Source organism: Anoplophora glabripennis, unplaced genomic scaffold (assembly GCF_000390285.2).
Source record: "Anoplophora glabripennis isolate ALB-LARVAE unplaced genomic scaffold, Agla_2.0 scaffold698, whole genome shotgun sequence".
Classification (NCBI taxonomy): domain Eukaryota; kingdom Metazoa; phylum Arthropoda; class Insecta; order Coleoptera; family Cerambycidae; genus Anoplophora; species Anoplophora glabripennis.
The window spans coordinates 33,492-53,080 of record NW_019417319.1 but is presented as its reverse complement, the minus strand read 5'-3'; the positions used below and the strand labels follow the sequence as shown (position 1 = coordinate 53,080).

General features: G+C 31.4%; 1 protein-coding gene across 2 annotated transcripts in view; it reads left to right on the top strand.

Annotated features, from left to right (window-relative positions):
• The window catches only part of LOC108912936, a 56,569-nt gene extending 43,903 nt beyond the window's left edge, over positions 1 to 12,666 (top strand). The window contains exons 7-9 of one of the 2 annotated variants that reach the window (XM_018718368.1): positions 8,150 to 8,367; positions 11,889 to 11,944; positions 12,477 to 12,561. In XM_018718368.1, coding sequence (XP_018573884.1) covers positions 8,150 to 8,367; positions 11,889 to 11,936 — 266 coding nt within the window. In that variant the 3' untranslated portion in view covers positions 11,937 to 11,944; positions 12,477 to 12,561. Of the gene's footprint in view, positions 1 to 8,149; positions 8,368 to 11,888; positions 11,945 to 12,476 lie in introns of both variants that reach the window. The other variant, XM_018718367.1, reaches the window with a different exon arrangement.
• Positions 12,667 to 19,589: the final 6,923 nt, after the last annotated feature.

Sequence of the window (19,589 nt, the reverse complement as noted above, 5' to 3'; positions counted from 1 at the left end):
GTGCCAGGCTCTGTACTGTCTCTCTTGTTTTTTTTTAATTTGTTGATTATTTCGCTTCTGATTGACCTACCCACAAATTAAAATCAAACACCCTCGCTGATAAAGCAAAATTATTATATCTGTTGAATGTCATAGCAGACTACGGATCTCGAGAGCAGGTTTCCGTGGCAATTGTTAATGGTTCAATAGCTGATTCCACATCGTTGGTTTAGACTTCGGTCGTTTCGAGAGACATTTGCTTTCTTCTTCAAAGTTTCCTCTGAGTAAAAGTGGAAATTTTTCTCGAAACGTCAAAGAAGTCTTAACCAACGACGTGGCAACCAACCAAAAATCTAAGTCATAACATGTTTGACTCAAATATATTAACGGTGAAGGGAGTTATCCACGTACAATCACCCTCTATTTTCTCCATTTCCTTCAAAATATATTTTTTTTTTTATTTTTGGAAGCTTACGGTTGCATAAGCAATTATTGAGCATCGAATTACAAAAATGTAAGACTAACATTGTTTTTGTTTTAAGGAATACTGTATACACATTCAGATAGAACGTTATCCTAATATTCTATTTATATACGCGGGACATGGCAAAGTCTATCTAGACTAGTCACTGCTACTCAATGCTTATGCCTTCAATACGGCCACGCTAGCAGAGAGCGACCTACAAGTTTGCAAGTATTATGAAAGCACGACTTATTGCCAACCAGACGAACCGTTGTTTAACTGATGATATTGGAAGAAACACCTACTCTGAGAATTACATATCTCGACCAGCATTGAATTATACCAGCAATTCTAGTAAACAAATGGGATCATTCTTCAGTCGAACAAACCAGAACTATACGGTTTTGGACTTATGCCGTAGGTGAGACAACCGACGAACGATTCAACAATTTTTAATAGCTGCTTACTAGATATTGTTGGTATAATTCGATATTGGTCGAGAAATGTAGACAGTAGAGTAGTTGTTTCCCACAATATCATAAGTTAAAAATCGGTTCTGCTAGCTAATCGGTTCTAATAGTACCTGTGATATTGATGTCGCTTTCTGCCATTGAAAGCCTAGGCACTGAGATGCAGTGACCACTGAGAAGCAGGATGTATCACTCTGCTATCTCTCAACTATACTCTCTATGTTTATAATTAAATCCTGTATCAGACAATGCAATTTTGTTGCGGATTTGGTTGCCGCGATAAAATCCATGATTTTTTTCTTATCAGACTATGCAATTCTGCCCCGGCAACTGAATTGCATGAATTAGAACATGCTTTATTCCGTATAACAAAATTTGTTTATTACGAACCTACTTGTTGTTGGCTGTTGATCATGGTTGTTGTTAATAACGCCGTTGAACGCAATTAAAGCTATACAGAAATTTACTTTTAAATTATTATCCATTGCAATGTTTTACTTGATAAAAAATAATAATTGTTTACAAGATACATACAAGAAATTTTACATGTTAAACAATGCAGAGTTGGTAACACTACTTGAAACTAAACAAATTGCAGCGATTCTGTCCCACTGTGTGATAATAAGCATGCAATTTTATCCCTGCAACAAAATCCCCGCAATTTTGTCGCTGAACCTAAATTGCATTGTCTGATACAGGCTTAAGACATCGAAAATAGCCAGATAATTCGTCGATTGTCTCACTTGTGGCATGCTGATGAAGTCTGAAACCGGCATATTTGGTGGATTCAGCTGACGAATAATCTTAGTTATTTACTAGATATTGCTGGCGTAATTCAGTATCTGTCGGGACATGTACCCCGCAGAGTAGTTGTTTCACGCAATAGTGATCCATATAAGATTTAATGGGTCTGTCTCTAATATTAAGGGAGATAGAAATAATATGCCATGAGACAAAAAACTGGACCGCATAGAAACTAACAATATCTTTCTGGTACGTTAGGCTTAGGACAGATTCTTCAGATTCTTATGGCTATACCTCTTTTACTATTAGAAATAGATCCATAGAATCTTATATCACTATAATAGTAAGATCTTTGTAATTCGATGCTTAATTGTTTTCACAACCTAGATTTTAAAAATTTTAAAAAAGTTCCACAGTTCCACAACTGTTATCTTTACGTTTTTCTTCTTATATAAAAAGATGAGTTGGGAAATAGAAGAAGACTAGAGTGACACTTATAGACGACTACACTGTACAATGATTATCACATAATATTTTACTCCTCTTAGCTTTTTTACCTTTCTATTTAAAAAATGTATTTAAAAACCAAAGTTTTAGGAAATTTTCTTGCGATTTCAAATGTATGTATAAAAAACAATTGAAGGTTGCATTTCGGGGATGTAAACTAAACTTGTGTTTTATTTTAATGGAACACTTAACTTGCGGTAACTATCATATACCTCTACAGGGTGTTTGTAAATAAGTGCGAAATATTTTAGGGGGTAGTTGCCGAAGTTATTTTGTGAAAAAGTTCGTATGAACGTAGGTCGAAATATGCTTCCTTTCCGAGATACAGAGTGTTTAAAACTTAATTTTTTATTTATTTTTATTAATTATTTCAAAGAGTTTTAAAAATATTGATTCGAAATTTGACACACCCCTCGGAGGGATAAATGGACATTTTTTGGGGTGATCCGAATATTTCTACTTGCACCAACTTTTTTTAATAAAAGTAAATGGTACCCCACTGACTTTTTCCCGTTTTGATATTTTTTTAGAAATTTGCTAAATGAAATTGGTCTCTTCAATTTTTTTCGTAGGATGCACCGTTTTTGAAGAAAAAATAAAACATATTTTATTGTAGGTTTTGATAATCTTTTATTTAAGGGTCTTCCTTTAAAGCGTGGTCAAAGTAAAAATCCAACATAAAATAAAAAGTTGATATGAATGAATGTGGGTAAAAAATTCTTCGATTTCGAGATACAGGATGTTCAAAACTCTTTGAAATAATTAATAAAAATAAATTTAAAATTAAAATTTAAACACTGTATTTCGGAAGCGAAGCATATTTCAACCTACGTTTATATAAACTTTTTTTTCACAAAATAACTTCGACAATCACCCCCTAAAATATTTCGCACTTATTTACAAACACCCTGTGTATTAAATAGTAGAGATATTAACAAAAATGTAATTAAAAGATAAAAAAATGCTTAAATTTAGAACACTTGTTTTGAATTAAGTTCGTTCTGCAACTTTTCTAGTTCTTCTTTTTCTCTGACAAGCAATGGTCTATAATTTCAGTGCTTTAAGGCTAAAAATTTATCTTTTTTATACGAGATCCTTGGTTTTGTCAGAATTTAAGAAAAACCAAAAATCTTAAATAGTTAGCATTAGAAAAGTTAAACTAGGTAAACATTGCAATCAAGGGTATGAGGAGTCCAAATGACTCCTTCTATGTTATTTTTTCCATATTTTAATATATTATATTCAAATAACTAGAGACGTATAACGACAAAATACCTCTGCTATGAACAATAAGAGTTTTCTACTTAAAACATCTAATAGGGTTTAAAATTATGTCTTGTTTTTTAAAGGACCATATGCAGTTTAGGTTGAAAACTTTTTATTGTCCACAGCTGCAACACATACCACGCATTGACTTACTGTAAACTGACTCATTTTGAAACAAAGAATTACGTTTATACATATTTCCCGGACACCCTGTACACTTAGACATAACAGAAACGTTCAATGGAGAAACAATTCCTTTCTTAATGTACATATTTTAATTAATTGTCCTTATCATTAGAAGCGATAATAACAACAAACTAATTAAAACTTTTATTTTGTTTATTTGTGTGTTATTTTACTGCCTTATGTATTTCATAACATCATATTAACAAATGTTAATATTACTCACTATTTTAAGTACATACAAGCTATATCCATTTCAATGAGATTTCGTTAGTAACAAATATGTTTTCTCCTTTTTTGTTAATGATGATTTATTCTTTTACCCTTCTTTTCTTCCTATTTATGTTAATAAAAAATTGTTTAAATTATAAAATTGAATTGAGGTCACTATGAATGTAACATCAAATAATCAAGTTACTTATTTTGAGTTAAAGATGAAACTAGAATTTAAAATTTGTATATACATTGCTTTAACCATTTCTTTTTATGTTAACCCTTCCCAGTTGAAATTTTCTGACAAAAAAAGAGAAACCATACCATTGTTACCACGTTCATAGATCCATTCTTCATCTAACCAGCAGCATGGAGAACACAAGATGGCAGGGGTGAAGTCGGCTTTAAATTATTTTTTTTATTATATGCATTATGGTTACACAATTTCACCATTGGACTTAAACAACATGTATATAAAATAAAAATAATAAAATGATAATCATACCACAATACACTACACACTGCATGAATATGTGTAGACAAATAGAGATACAATGTTGCATGCTGCACGACAGTATTGTAAGTAGGAAATATATTTATGTGTACTATATTTAATTATTTTTTATCTCAATTTATAGAAGTATTCTAAATGTAATAAGTATAACCTATATTCCTTCTTCAATAACTGCTTAAATAATTATAAGTAGACATAAAATCCATTTTTAATTAAATAATTGCTATTTTTTTTTCTCTTAAACTTGATGCGTTAGTTGTAGTTTATAATACCTACAATGATATTGAAATAAAAGTATATAGTTATGGTGTATCAATAATTTTGAAGGATATGATAATCTCTTTCTATCTACATATCGATGCATTTTTCACTTTTTAAAATCATGTAGTTATTTTAACCTGAAACTTTCAAATAACTCGAGGAATAAGCACTCTACAAAAAAGGGTCCATAATTAAAATTTAATCATTCTACGAAGGGAATGCACTAGTGCTAAGTAATTTGAAAACTTAAATATTTTATTTATATATTATTTTTTATTGCCTAATTAGTCCTAAAACAAAATTTTATTTCTCAAATTTTCATTTCTTGAAAAATAACTTGTCAAGAAACTACTATTATCGTAATCCAGGAACAGGCGTCCTTTTCGGGATACTTCGTCAACGCAGTTTCCTTCGTTTGTATTTTGTTTTAAATTTATCATTTGTTTTGTTAAAAATATTTTTTTATAAAAATGTTTCATTGCGTTTACATTTAACGTTTGTGTTATTTCTTCATTCGTGTTTTCTGTAACTACACAAACACAAACTAAATGTACAAAGGAAGAAATAACTTTAACTCATTTTAATCAAGCACCCCGAAGGGAACAAAAAACTACTATGTCCGCTTCATTATTCCAGTGTTACACTAAAAGTAATTTATTCACCAGCCATTTATCAGGTATCAGGATTTAACAGGTAACAATTTCCCAGTTATTCGAAATTTGCATTATAAACTTTTTTGATGGCGAATTTCAAGTATTTACATAAAACTTGGTATTTTTTATTGCAAACATATTGCAGAATAATATACTTACATTTGTTCTCAGTAGGAGAAATCGAAAAAATTCAATTTCGTCGATTACAGCGCCTTATATTATGAATAGAAAAATATGTTTGAGCAAATCCTACGAACTTTTAGCCGTATAATCTGAATCTGCAATATAAAATAGGGGTTTTTATTTAAGATTTTAAAGTTATCCCCGTTAAGTATGTATTTCCGCCATAAATTACTAAATTCTCATTCTCAAAAATGAACATTTTTTTCGTAGGGCGCTTATTTTTCGAAATATTACTTTCAAATATTCAGGTTAAAAAAATCACCTGTTATATTAATACCAAACAGAAAAACCTACTTCACATTTTAAAAAATGTTTATTAAATATTTTTTTAATAACTATGTCTTGTGTGTTCATTGTTTCAATAAAATATCTGTAGGTATATTTTTATTTAACTTTTTATGAACGTACATTAAGAATAATTGTTATTGCTTTAACAAAATTTTATGTAGTATAAATAGTTAGAGAATATTTCCTTTAAAAATATTGATCCTAAGAATTCACAATTTCTTTTAATATTGTTCAGAAGTACCTAATATTAAATCTCATTTTAAAAGTGATACACAACATCGTATACATTGTTATATTTTTGTGTTAGTAACAGGCATAAAAACGATAAATAATAAAATACTTATAACCAATCAATTTGATTTTGTTAACAAATAAAGCCTTCTATAAATTCTACGGGTCAGTATAAGTTGAAATCTACGTAGATATGTAGGAACTTGTACATTAGTGACAAGAAAAAAGGAAGTACATTTTTATTATTAACGTTCAATAAATACCGTTACAGGCAATTATCTCTGTATTGTTAGAAATTCTAAAGAATGTCAATCAAAATTTCAAAGTCACTCGTCTTTAAAGGTCTGGCAGGATTTCGAGGACTGCTTCAACACGAATGCCTTGTGGGGAACGAGAACTAGCAATAGGTGATATAGAAAACAAATCCGATTCCACCCACCGATCCGGTTTTGGGGTTTTGTTATCGCAAGGTTTTGAAACTATTTGTGTATGAATATGAATTAAGAATTGTCGCATCAGGCTGATTAATTATGACTCGAACTCGAAACAGGGACGAAATTTCTTGAAAAAACTATTTTGGGGGTAACCTTTAGAGGTGCTCTTTAAAATGTTTATCAAAAGAAAAGAAAATATACGTATCTCATATTTTATTGTCCTCTACAACGTAGCGAAGTTTCATTGAAATCGGTGACTGACACTTCGATAACCTTCCTTATCAGTAGTTCTGATGATCTAACTTCATCCTCATATCTAAACGATGTTGTTGGTGTAATTCAATGCTAGTCGGCTCATAATGTCTATAGAGCATTTATTTTTGATAATGTCATCACTTAAAACTAAAGTGAATTCTGCTCCAAACCTCTAAATACGTACAACATTGTTTGGTGTTCTTCTAAAATGCAGATTATTGCTGCTTATCAAAATTTAATATAAATAAGTTTTTCCCATAATTGCATATATTTTGCATGTACAAAAAAAAAACGTTATATTGATTGATTAGTAGGTAATCACAATTAGCTTCCAAAATAAATAGCATAATACTCTCCTCAGTAGTAGTTTCAACATCATACTGATACCACCTATCAAAATCTATTTTTTAAATATTTTAAACGACATTTTGTCCTACAAATCATTTGTAGCTTCAAAGATAGAATAATCGATGTAACTTGGGAAATGAGATTTTCTGAAAACAGTTAAATATCTATAATTAAAATCTCAAAACGGTGTTATATACGTACAGGATAAAGATATTTTAGTTATATATTCATACCGCACGAAGGCGCTTTGCTATTTTCTTTCTCAGATGCTTACCCGTGTTTTGATACCGTTGAAGAGGGTAGGTAATCGTAAAATAATGTGTGTAAATTATCTCATTTTAATTCATTTTGTAAAATGACTTTAGATGCATTAATTTAAAAAAAAAATCCGTATTAATGCAGTGACAGTGATTTTATACTGTTAATATTTCGAAAACAGTAGAATGTATGATGGAATAAGTCTTACAACTAAAGGTTCTTTCCCGTGCGTCAAAACAAAGGTATGATTCTGAGAAAAAAATTACGATAACATCAGTAGACTATGTAAAACTAATTTATAATTTTCTAACCGAAGTGACAGCCACTGAAGTAGTTAAAAATAATAATTTCCAAGATGTCCACCCGCGCGTTACTTGGCATACTGTATTACTGAATTTAGTTGTGCTTTCATTAATTTCTTTTATTTCTAGTAGTAGTAACTGCAGTAGTTTGGATAATGTCATTTTATGTATAACTTAGATAATTAGACTATTAGGAATCATACTAGATTTAATTTAGATTAAAATTGATACACACTGAGTATTCTAATATATTCAATTAATACAAAATTTACTTCACTACCACAAACAAGATATTAAATTTGTTTCATTATCCATTAACGAATAAATTAATACATAATTTCTTCCAACTAGTTTTCCTCCGTATAGAACCCATTATTTTAATTTTAAATGCATAGATTGTTGTGTGTCCCTTTTAGAAAATATTTTTTCACTTCAATAGAACACGCTGTCTCTGCTTCCTCTAATTTACAAATTGCACTTTGCTGCAGCAAAGCAAGAAATTTCTAGATTCAATGTAATATTCACGCGCTGAACAACTCATTTTTATTGTTATAATAAAAATCCAGGCTACGTTTACAAAATTTACTGTAAATACAGGATCTAGGAGACCAAGCATTGCGTCAGTGCACAGCTCCAGTTCTATAAGGAGCTACAGCGCTAGAAGGTATGAAAGGGAGAGAATGCAAAAAGAAGAGAGAGAAATGGAGCGTAGGTACTCAAAGATGACTAGATCCAGTTCTACAACGCGTATCGCGCCTACACCTAGTCCCCATTCCACTGATGATTTGCTGCCTACTCTGGAAGAGGACAAACAAGTAAGATATTAGTCCAAATATAGAAACAGATAAATATTTACCAGTTGGTGGCTTATAAAGACAAATTATTCCTGCACCTGTTTATTTATAAGGGGTTTCTCATTAAGAATGATCACAGCTGACTGAGAGATTGGCGGTGAAGTGATTTTCGGAATAATGCCAAAATTAAGAAGTTTTCTAAACTTGAGTAGATTAAGTAACATTTCATTACGGCTTGTAGCTCAATCGCCCTATTTTGATAACAGGAATCTTCCATTAAACTCTCTTTCATTCTTAATCAAACACCCTCTATAAAGTTTAATAAATAAGAACAAATACACACAAATTTTAATTCTCATCTACGTACTATAGAAATTGATACAAATACCTACTTCAAAATAATCGAACATTTTTCATCAACATTTTTTCATGTTTCATATACATAAACTAAAATACCTCACACAGGACGCAGATAAATAATTATTAATCAGGATATTTTAAAACTTAATTTCATGTACTGTTTTATGCAAATACCTACATAGGTACTTTAAAAAAAAAAAGAAAATGTTAAAAAGTGTTAAATTCGGATAAGGCAAACTCAAATCGCAGTATGTAAGAAAATTAACAAGTTTTCCTTCATACTATCATTGGCAGAATTTATAGATCATTGAACAGAAGCTATGAAAAATATAAAATTGCATATAATATTTATATACAAGGTATTTGGAAATATTGATTATATTTTGTATTACCATAGCAAATACTAAATTAGGAAAACAAACATATTTTAAACCCATTTTTCATCATATTTGTTGCTAGATATTTTTATCTGCAGCATAGTCATGATTTGTAATGATCTGAAATGGTCTGAGATATAGCTGTAACCTTATATATTATTATTATATATAGTTGATGTAGTTTAATATGCAGGCTTTCCAGACTGGTTGCAACATCATTAGTTTAGACATCATAATCATAATATTTCCAGGCTCTCTTCCTCGGAATCTATATTTGTTTGGCATACATGTGCTTCCTGTTCTGGTATATGGTGTGAAGTCAATAGGCTGTGACATTCCGAACCCTGATTTTGATTTATTAGTCATTTCCAAATTCCAGGCATTCCAAAAACATTTTTATGGGTTGAAATTATTTCAGTTTATTTTAGGGTTTAGTAAAAAATTGATTTATTTTAATGAAAGAGTAATGGCAGTGTAATTACTAAAACTGCTCAATATAACCACCGCCTTGCATGCAATGCATAACTCAATGCTTTGCCGAAGCTCTCGTTCTCAGTTGTAGTTCTCCATATTGTTTTTCACCTCATCAAAGGCTGTATGAATCTTCTCAATAAGTTGGTCCCTGCAATAAGGCTTTCTCATTGAATAGGTAGTGTATTCACATGAAAGGGTCCAACGGGTTGAGATCCGGAGATCGTAGTGTCCAAGCAATGGAACCATCACGATCTATCCATCGATTTGGATACTTTTCATTTAGGAAATTAGTGACACCTCTTCCACAATGGGACGGAGCGCCATTATGTAAAAAGAACATCATCCTTCTGATTTGAAGAGGAATGTCCTGAAGTAATAGAGGTAGATCGGTCTCCAAAAAAGCCCGGTACATTTCGCTGTTCAAATTTCCCTCGAAGAAATTTGGTCCAATAACATCATTATTAATTATTCCAGCTCAAACGTTTACTGAGAATGTTCCCTGGAAATGGATTTCTCGAATAGCATTGCCCACACATGATCGTTGTGGAAATTGTGGATTTCATCTCTTGTAAATGTAAATTCGTTACCGAAAGAAGGGTTCTTGGAAGAGTATCCAGATGATTGCTCCACAATTCACAAAGGCGAACTCTTTGGGGAAGAACCGTGGAGAGAAGTTCTTGTACCGGTTGGTAATGATAGGGATGCAGTCCGTTTTCTTGCCACTGGTCTTGTACAACCGTCCTACTTTATCCAGTAAGTACAGAAATTTTTCTCGTACTAGTACCAAGATCATTTTCAACGAGCTCAAACACTTCTGCAGCATTTTTTCTTCGCATATCTTCTCTTTCACAAGCTGGTTTAAGGAACGCACCTGTTAATCGAAGAGTCGTGAAGGTTCTATTGAACGTTTGCTAGTCTGGAACACGGCGGTTTGGATTTCGTCATTGATATTCCCTAACCGTTGCAATATCCATACCCGAAAATCATGTCCGCCTATTCTTCATTTGAATAAACTAAGAGCATGATTTTAACACAAATAACGCAAAAAATAGAAAAAACGACTGTCAATGATGTTAACGAATTGAAATCAGGCAACTTGAAACCCCGATATTTCAAGAACCGTTGGGAATTCTGGAAAAGTGAATTGAATCATTTTTGCTTAAAATACATCGACGGCCACCCTGTATCCCTGTATATATCATCTGGATTCATAAATATAACAATGCACAGAAGGATTTCTGGACCACTTCAATAAAACACATACGGACATCAGCTTCACCGTGGATTTGGAAGAAAACAGTACCCTTAGTTAACACATTACTGCATCGAGCCTGCGCCATCTGCAAGCAAGACTGCATCATTCATCATTAACTACATCATCTACGCTTAGCTCTCAGATATACTGCAAGAATATTGAACAATTCGTTAGTAGGACAACTAAAACAAAAAGGAAACTTCTAGCAACAAGATATCTACCCTATATACAATGATGTACTGATAAGATTGGCTGATTCTTAAGCAAACCCATCTACACCACCTTCAGAAAGATAAGATCGATCTTTCCCAAGAAGAGCCGAAAGAGCGGTGTACTCCGATGTATACTACACCCCGTACATATGGCAAAGGATGCATTAGACATATAATGAAACACGAGATTAATGGAACACGAGTGTCACCTAAAGAATAACAACGGAGGAAACTCAGTAATTGAGGAGCACCAAGCAGACAGGGCACTCAACAGACTTAAATAATACTAATGGGGGCATATTTTGGCTGGCTAATATAAAATAATACAAATCGCAAGGCAAGAAAAGATCAAAATAACTCATACATCAGACCTCGGGATGTTGTGCAGAGTTCATAGTTTCTTTTGAAGTAGAGATACATATTTCTCGAAACGTGAAACAGCCTAAACTGATATCGTGGCAACCAGCTCAGAAGTTATTGAACCATATTATTATTTTATCACAAAGAACAAAAAAACGTCAATAATTAAGAATTATTGTACTCTTTGGTATTTACCTAGTTACATAATAAAACACGTTTGTGACTAGAGTTAGCATTTGCTAATAGTTAAATTGTTAAATCTCTTAGTATATTACAGTAGCTTCAATTCGTTCTGCGTCTTTAAAAAAAACGAAAACACACAGCGATTACATATAAAATAATGCAAAGTTTACTTTTCCTTAAAAACTAACACTCTTGTTATAGTTTTAAGATCATTTACTTTTATAGTTTTCACCAAAAATTGTTGTTCTCGATAATTTCCTCATTTCATTTAAGTTAAGCTCCACATAAGCATTATCCATAATTGAAAACATTCTTTTACAGACAGAGCTGTCTTCCAGGATCGGTATTACGAATACCTCCTTCAAGTAGAAAAAAAGGTTTATTATGATAAATTTTCTTTTTTTAAATTTAACATCGCAACTGCCTTTGTCTACAATAATTCGCTAAACAGTTTAACACGCTTGTAAACGCATTAGACTTAAATTAGGTTTAAGGAGCAAAATAATCCTTTAAGCAATATTGGTGTTGTGATAAACTAGACTGAGTTTGATTGTAGGATTTAGATATTCAAATTTTTGTTGAAGGAAATAGTCGGTTAATATTTATGGATAAAGTTAATTCTATGTTACACTTAGTTTCCTAGTTATTAATTAGCTAGTTCAACAATCTTAGTATTAATGCATTCGCAACCTTTTTGCTAGAAGCATGATGAAATATTTCAAATCCTTAAAATTATATACGTAGATAATATTTTAGATGACCACTATTAACTGCTTAAATGATTATTTTTATATTTTAGTCCATAATGGGAACTATTTTAATTGTACTACCAATTTTGACTAGTGTTTTCGATGCACCTTTGCCTTAGAAAATAAAATAGCAAAGAATAGTGATGTTGTCTTCTTCCAGATTCCCCCGTTAGCAATGAAGGAAGAATCTTCATCCAGTTTCCACGAAGAAATGCCATCAACTTCCAAGCAGTATCCGTAATGAACTGTTTTAATATTGAATGGACTGAAAAAAAAAGTTTTTTATTATTGGCCTATTATAAGTGAAGCAGTGTTAAGTGTATCATTGTATTTTCTAGATTTAAAACATGAAACACAGATTATGTGCATTAAATGTTGTTATTTATAAATTTTTTTAAATGATTTAAAAAATGTTATAACAAATTTATGTATAGAATAAAAATTAAAATGCTGTTATATAAACCGCCATATTTGTGGAATATTTTATTGTGTACATTTTCTTTTCTTACAAACTTATAGAAAAAAGTATCAATCTATGTTTTCTCTTCTCAAACAAAAAATCTGTATTCTATAACTTCTTTTTCACTACGCAATTAGATAGGGGCTTAAATGCATCGAAGTACATACTCGTAGGTACTTTGTAAAATTGTTAAAATATTAAGGTGATGAATGTGTTTTATAAAAAAAATACGGAACACTCAGTTTGGAAAATTAATAATATTGAAAACACTAATAAATTACACATTTAAAATGATTTCAATTCAGTTTTTATTTGCTTGGTATTTTTATAGCAAAAGCACGTTGATGGTTCACAGTTCCCAGTAAAATTTCCTTGCCTCACATAAACGGCTTGTAGACCAAATAATTGTTTTACCGTGTCAGCAACATTTTCAATACCTATTACAAAATTTAGTTGATGTAAAGGAAAGGTAAGTACCTATAGTAGGATCATATTCGATGCAAAGTAATAAATCATTGCCTGTCAAGGGAACCAATGAAGTACTCTTTTAAGGGTTTTAAAAATTGAATAATTTCTTTATACATTATAAAGGGACGAGGGGATCAGTTCAGGTCTGGCACCCTTTTTCCTACAAAAATTCCTTTATTCTCATAAATTATTTATTTTAAATGTAATTTATTATAAATCCAATTTGTTTCCTAAATTCCACATATGTACTACATTTTACCTCTGTACGCGCCACTCTTGTTTACTTATTTTTTGGAAGCGTTCTCTAATTGACGGCAAAGCTCGCCAGGTTAGTATTTGACGTATAACCGACCAGTTCGTACAGTCGATGCACCTGGGCGACTACAGCTACTACCAAAACACAGTGCGTATGCAGCTGTATTTCAGATTTTACATTGAATTTCATTTTAAATTTGAAATGATTTATCTTACGCCTCCTAAAAATGATGACACGATTTTCCTTTGATAAAAGACCGACAACTTTTTGCTCTACTTTGCATCGAATACGATCCTACTATAGATAACTGAGCCAACCTTTCTATACAAGCTTTTCAAAGCCAATGTCCATCTTAAGGATATTTCATTGGTATTGTCTGATCCGTCGGTTTTCTATGGTCTCTAAGAAAATTGTTGTCATAAGCACCTCCATCATATTATTACAAGCAGCACATCCAATAGTTATGTAAAAAGTAGTATCTTGAATCAAAGTAAGCAGTATTATTTGTTAACAATTTTTTCCTGCATCTAAATATTTATTTAAAATCAGCGGTAAATCTTCATTTTTACTTCGAGTTAATTCGACAATTAAGAAGAAAATAAATGAATAAATAAGAAATTAGTTTATGCATACCAACCATAGTAAAAGAGAACAGTTGCAGCTATCGAGGCAGGTAATATATCTTGAAGTTATGTTAGGCTCAAGACTTAGAACCATCTTAATCAAAAAGGAGACATAAAGCTTCACCTATGTTAGCCAAGAAGGTTTAACCCTTTCGCGCCTAATGGGTCATATATGTCCCATTGATTTTCAGGAATGCCTAGAAGCATTTGTATTCCTTAAAACAACATATAACTTTGTCCCACTCGTAAATGGATGTTGGCCAATGCGTACACCACATAGTTGCGCAGTAATAACACTCCGTAAATTTAGTAGTTTGTCCGTAAGTCAAGCTTGAACAGGTGTCGTTTTGATGCGAAAATTTTGTTGCCATATATATCAAGAATTAATATATGAAGTCCAACAGAAAATGGATAGGTAAATACAACAAAACGTAATTTTATTTCATTACATTGAAGGAAGTTATTATTGTATTATTTTATGTTGATAATGAGGGATGGGTCTCATGTGTCCCACTCGTATTTCTAAGTTATTAAGTGTACATTTTATTACTATGAATATTTTTTTAGGAAAAGGATATTGAGTGAGCACGAATTACAGTATTATGCTGATAACCTGTCTGATATCGATGAACTAGAAGAGCCATTTGAGGACAGTGGGTCTGAATATATCCCTTCTTCAACTGAAGATAGTGATTTAGAAGAAAATATATTAGATACTAATAAAAAAAATTATTATTTTACAAAATATTGAACTGAAAAATAACACTCAGCTAGACAACGAAAACAGTTCTCCAAATGATATAAATGTTGGTATTCACGCTCAAAATAATAGTGTCGAAAGTCAAGAGTCTAAAGTGGAAAGTAATATTGAGTGGGGCACACCGGAGGACATAAATTTTGCACCTATTAAAAATATAGCATCTGAAGAAGTAATCGCTAAACCATTAATATCTTGCAACAGTTCATCTACTGAATTAGACGTATTTCTAAAAGTTTTTCCTCGAAGTTTATTTATGTTTATTGCTGAATGTACCAATGAGAGATTAGACATATTTAGAGTAAAGAATAAAAACACAATTATTCCCAGAACTGACACTTCAGAAATAATGTTAGCTACAGGCTGTTTATTGGTAATGAGCTATAACCGTGTCCCTAATTTGCATGACTATTGGTCCACAAATAAATCGTTAGGAAATGAAATGATAAAGTTGGCAGTATCTAGGGACAGGTTGTTGTTACTAATTTCAAAACTATACTTCAATCACCCAGAAAAACCTCCAAATTGCAGCAAGTCATATTACACTGACGAATTAGTTTCGTGTCTAAAATATACTTTTCAGCAAGCTAGGAGTGAGGCCAGATATCAGTCAATTGATGAATCAATGACAAAATTTAAAGGAAGTTCCAGCCTGAAACAATATTTACCTCTCAAACCAATAAAGAGAGGTATCATAATATGGCAAAGGTGTGATGCTCTAACAGGTTACGTATATGACTTTAATATTTACACAGGCAAAGAAACTGAAAAAATGATCGGGTCGTTAGGCGAAAGAGTAGTTACTAAATTGGCATCAAGTATTAGAGACAACAATGTCATTTTATGTTTCGATAGGTTTTTCACTTCAATTAATCTTCTAACTAACTTATCATTTGCTGCGGTTGGTACCTGCATTTCCAATAGAAAAAAATTGCCAATAATGTCACAAAAACTTGATGCGAGAGGTGATTATGAGCAGTATTGTAGTAACACAGGTTTATTAGTGGCCAGATGGAAGGATACAAAGGAAGTTATTGCTGTGAGTAATTTTCATAAACCAACAGTTGAAGGTATTGATCGAAAGCTGAAAGATGGAAAGAAAATTACCCATTCAAGGAAAAACAAGAAGACGGTGCCACATGTGTCACATAGCGAAAAGGAAAAAAGAACAAAAACTTATTGTGTAGAATGTAATATTGCTCTTTGTGGAGACTGTTTTTCTAAGTTTCATAGATAAAATACTTCTATCTTATACATTTTTCTTAGTTAACGCATTGAGTAATGGGACAGGGACAATTTTAAAATTAACAAATTAATTTTTTATTACTGATGGGTTAAATAAGTCCCATGTTAAAAACCTGGTGGGTTATATATGTCCCATGTATTTTTTGCGAAAAAACGTTAAAACAAATGTCTGAAAACATTGTCAGAGTCTAACAAACATATTTGCCAATGATAGCAATAAAGTAAACCATTATAGCTATAACTAAAAAAAGTCGGCGCGAAAGGGTTAAAGTAAAACAAGGGGATTAAATCCAAAATTGATGTAATAAACATACATTACGGTGATTAGATCCATGACAACATATGCATCTTTGGTATCGGGATAGCTTATCCGTGAAGTCGCTCATTTGACAATAATGGAAGCAATGGAAACCTTAGTAAATGTCTTTTCAAGCTGAAGCACACATCAGGAGGCATTCATGCAAACCTGGAGCACAATAGACTAAACAATTACAATCCAGGTATGAGAACAAACCACATAATTCTAAAGCTTAGTGTTACTGAAATATTTCAGATGATAATTTCGGATCGAGGTGACAGAAATGAAACACACATTTACTATCTGATACATTGACAGGCCAGACACCGTTTATGATATCATTTGATTTTCATTTTCTAAATAGAGACGTACGAGGTATTACAGGTATCAAGTATTTCTAAGGACAATAACAAATAATCAGATTAAGTAGGTATAAATTGGTTAAGTTGAGAGCAATGCAAAATTCGACGAATTAACAGGGAGGTCCCTTAAACTCCTTATACTACCCGAATCCTACCCTAGTAACCAAAACTACATATAGTACGAGACCAATTAACAGAACGGATTAACAATCAGTATAAGAGATATGAGAACAATTTATCCAATAGAGGAAGAATTTCATTAAACAACCAACAAAGGAGAACACTGAAGAAATGTTGTCATTAGGCAGAAATCAGTTACGTACTCGTACAGTGACGATATCCTCAAAGAACATTTTGGTCTGAAAAAATACTTCAATAGAATTAGGCTTTATGACACAGACACTGTAATATGGCAACAGGAAAAGTCTGTTATATTATGTGTATTAAACCATAGAATCAATAATCAAAATTGGATAAAATAATGTTATATTATTTAACATACTGCACAAACTTGTGCAAAAGACAACAATAAGTGCTAGAATGAGTGATCTGTTGAAAATGAGAGACTCAGTACAATGAACGATAAGACTGCAGCATCTGCATCACTTTTGAAAGCATTACCAAAATTAAATGGGAATGTTAGTATGCACAAGAATGTAATTGAAAATTAAAACATAATATTTTAACATTTCAGCTAGCCTGCTTCTCTGAAAAACTGACAAATGTTAATAAAGTACAAACATGTAAGAAATATTAAACACTTTTCATCTGATCAACAGGTGATACTTTTTCTTAAATAACTTACCCAATTACCAGTTATACGGTCTAAACCAATAACAGAAAAACTATTCTTAGGTGTTTTTAATTTAGACATAAATTATAACTGAAAAAAACCTCGAGGAAAAAATATTTCCGATGTTGGTAAAGTCGGAATCTGTATTACCGACATCTGATATGTATAAAAACCACGCAACGTTTCCAGAATATATTATTGCGGTGTACTCATTTGAAGTTGTACATATCTCTGTCTTGAGTTAGTAATGGTAAGTAGATACTTAAGTTTTATTCATATATTATTTCGCATAATTTTTTATAAGGAGTATTTTTATTGTTAGTATTTTTAATTGTTTACCTTTAATACATTTTAGAATTAGAAATATGTAGACTTTTAACTTTAAATTACCATTCTCATTTCATATGAGACAGGTTGTTCTGCTTAAAAACTACCCACCCCCAGCTTTTTTATTTGTCGACCAATATTAATGATCTTTTTATGTATTACTAAATTCAATTTCAAACGGATAAGTTTTTATAAAGAAAAGGTCCAGCGGATTTTTACTCGGTTCGACTTGACTCATAAATAAACCAGTTTCTGTAGTATCAATACAAGTAAGAACAGGGTGATTCACTATATTTTGACCCCACCTTTAACTTTTTTGTTTTAAGAGTTATAAAAAAATGTGAAATATAAAAGTTGCACTATTTTTTATGAATTTTTCGGAAATGATAGTAGAAAAACAAATGAAGTCTAAAACAAAATGGCCGCGGATGTTAACTTTGTTAAGTTAAATGGAACACATTGTATATTTTTACATCTTTGGCTAGAGCGTCTCCTATCGAGCATAGTCATATAGGGTTTGTTGTATTATTGTTAGAGATGGACCCAACAAACCCTATATGACTATGGTCGACAGGGAAAGTTCTATCCAAATATGTAAAAATATACAGGGTGTTCCATTTAAATTAACAAAGTTAACATCCGCGCCCATTTTGTTTGGATTTAATTTGTTTTTCTACTATCATTTTCGAAAAATTGACAAAAAATCGTGCTTGTTTTGTATTTCACATTTTTTTATAACTCTAAAAACAAAAAAGTTAATGGGGGGGTCAAAATATAGTGAATCGCCCTGTATAATTTTTTAAATGAATAAAACGCATCTCTCACTCTGGTGTTTGAAAACGTGTATAGTGCTTTGTTTTTTATGAATTAAAAAAAAACGATACTAACAATGTACAAAAGTGTTCTCGGCATTGGTATTCCGGTTTAAGCCAAAAATGGAAACGCTAATAATTAAATTTTAGCTGTAAGTAACAGTAAAGTAAATGCGTCGTCAAATATACTAAATATTTAAATCGTTGAAATAAATAATAATAATTAATCAGCAACTTTCAACTAAATTAGGGAAAATGAAGTTATAAAAGTGATAAAGTGGATACTGAATGTTTAAAAAACATGGAAACATTTCTCATCGAAATATAGTAAAAATTGATGTGGGTCCCCATTTACTTCGCGTCTCATATACAAAGTGTGAAGTTTTTTTATTTTATATCACCATCACCATCACCACCATTAGCATCATTATCTTGATCTTCATCATCATCATCATCATTATCATCATAATTAGGGTTCTAATTATTATTATTAATATTATTATTATTATTATTATTATTATTATTATTATTATTATTATTATTATTATTTTGTTTTGCACATTTCACATTTATAACCATTCTAGACCTAATCGATTTTATAGTAATTCAAAATAGACAAAGGATAATATGCTATATCTTCACCATAACCATCAGCATCAGCATCATCATCATCAACGTAATGGTTATTAAGTATTATTATAATTTATTGAAAAGTATATATTTTACAGGGTGATCTGTTCATAACCTTTCTAGACCTACACGGCTTTATAGTAATTCAACAAAATGGACAAAGGATAATATGTTCAAAAGGTTCAGAAAATAGTCCAACAAACCATGAAATATTTTTGTGTAAGTATGCAATCATAAATACA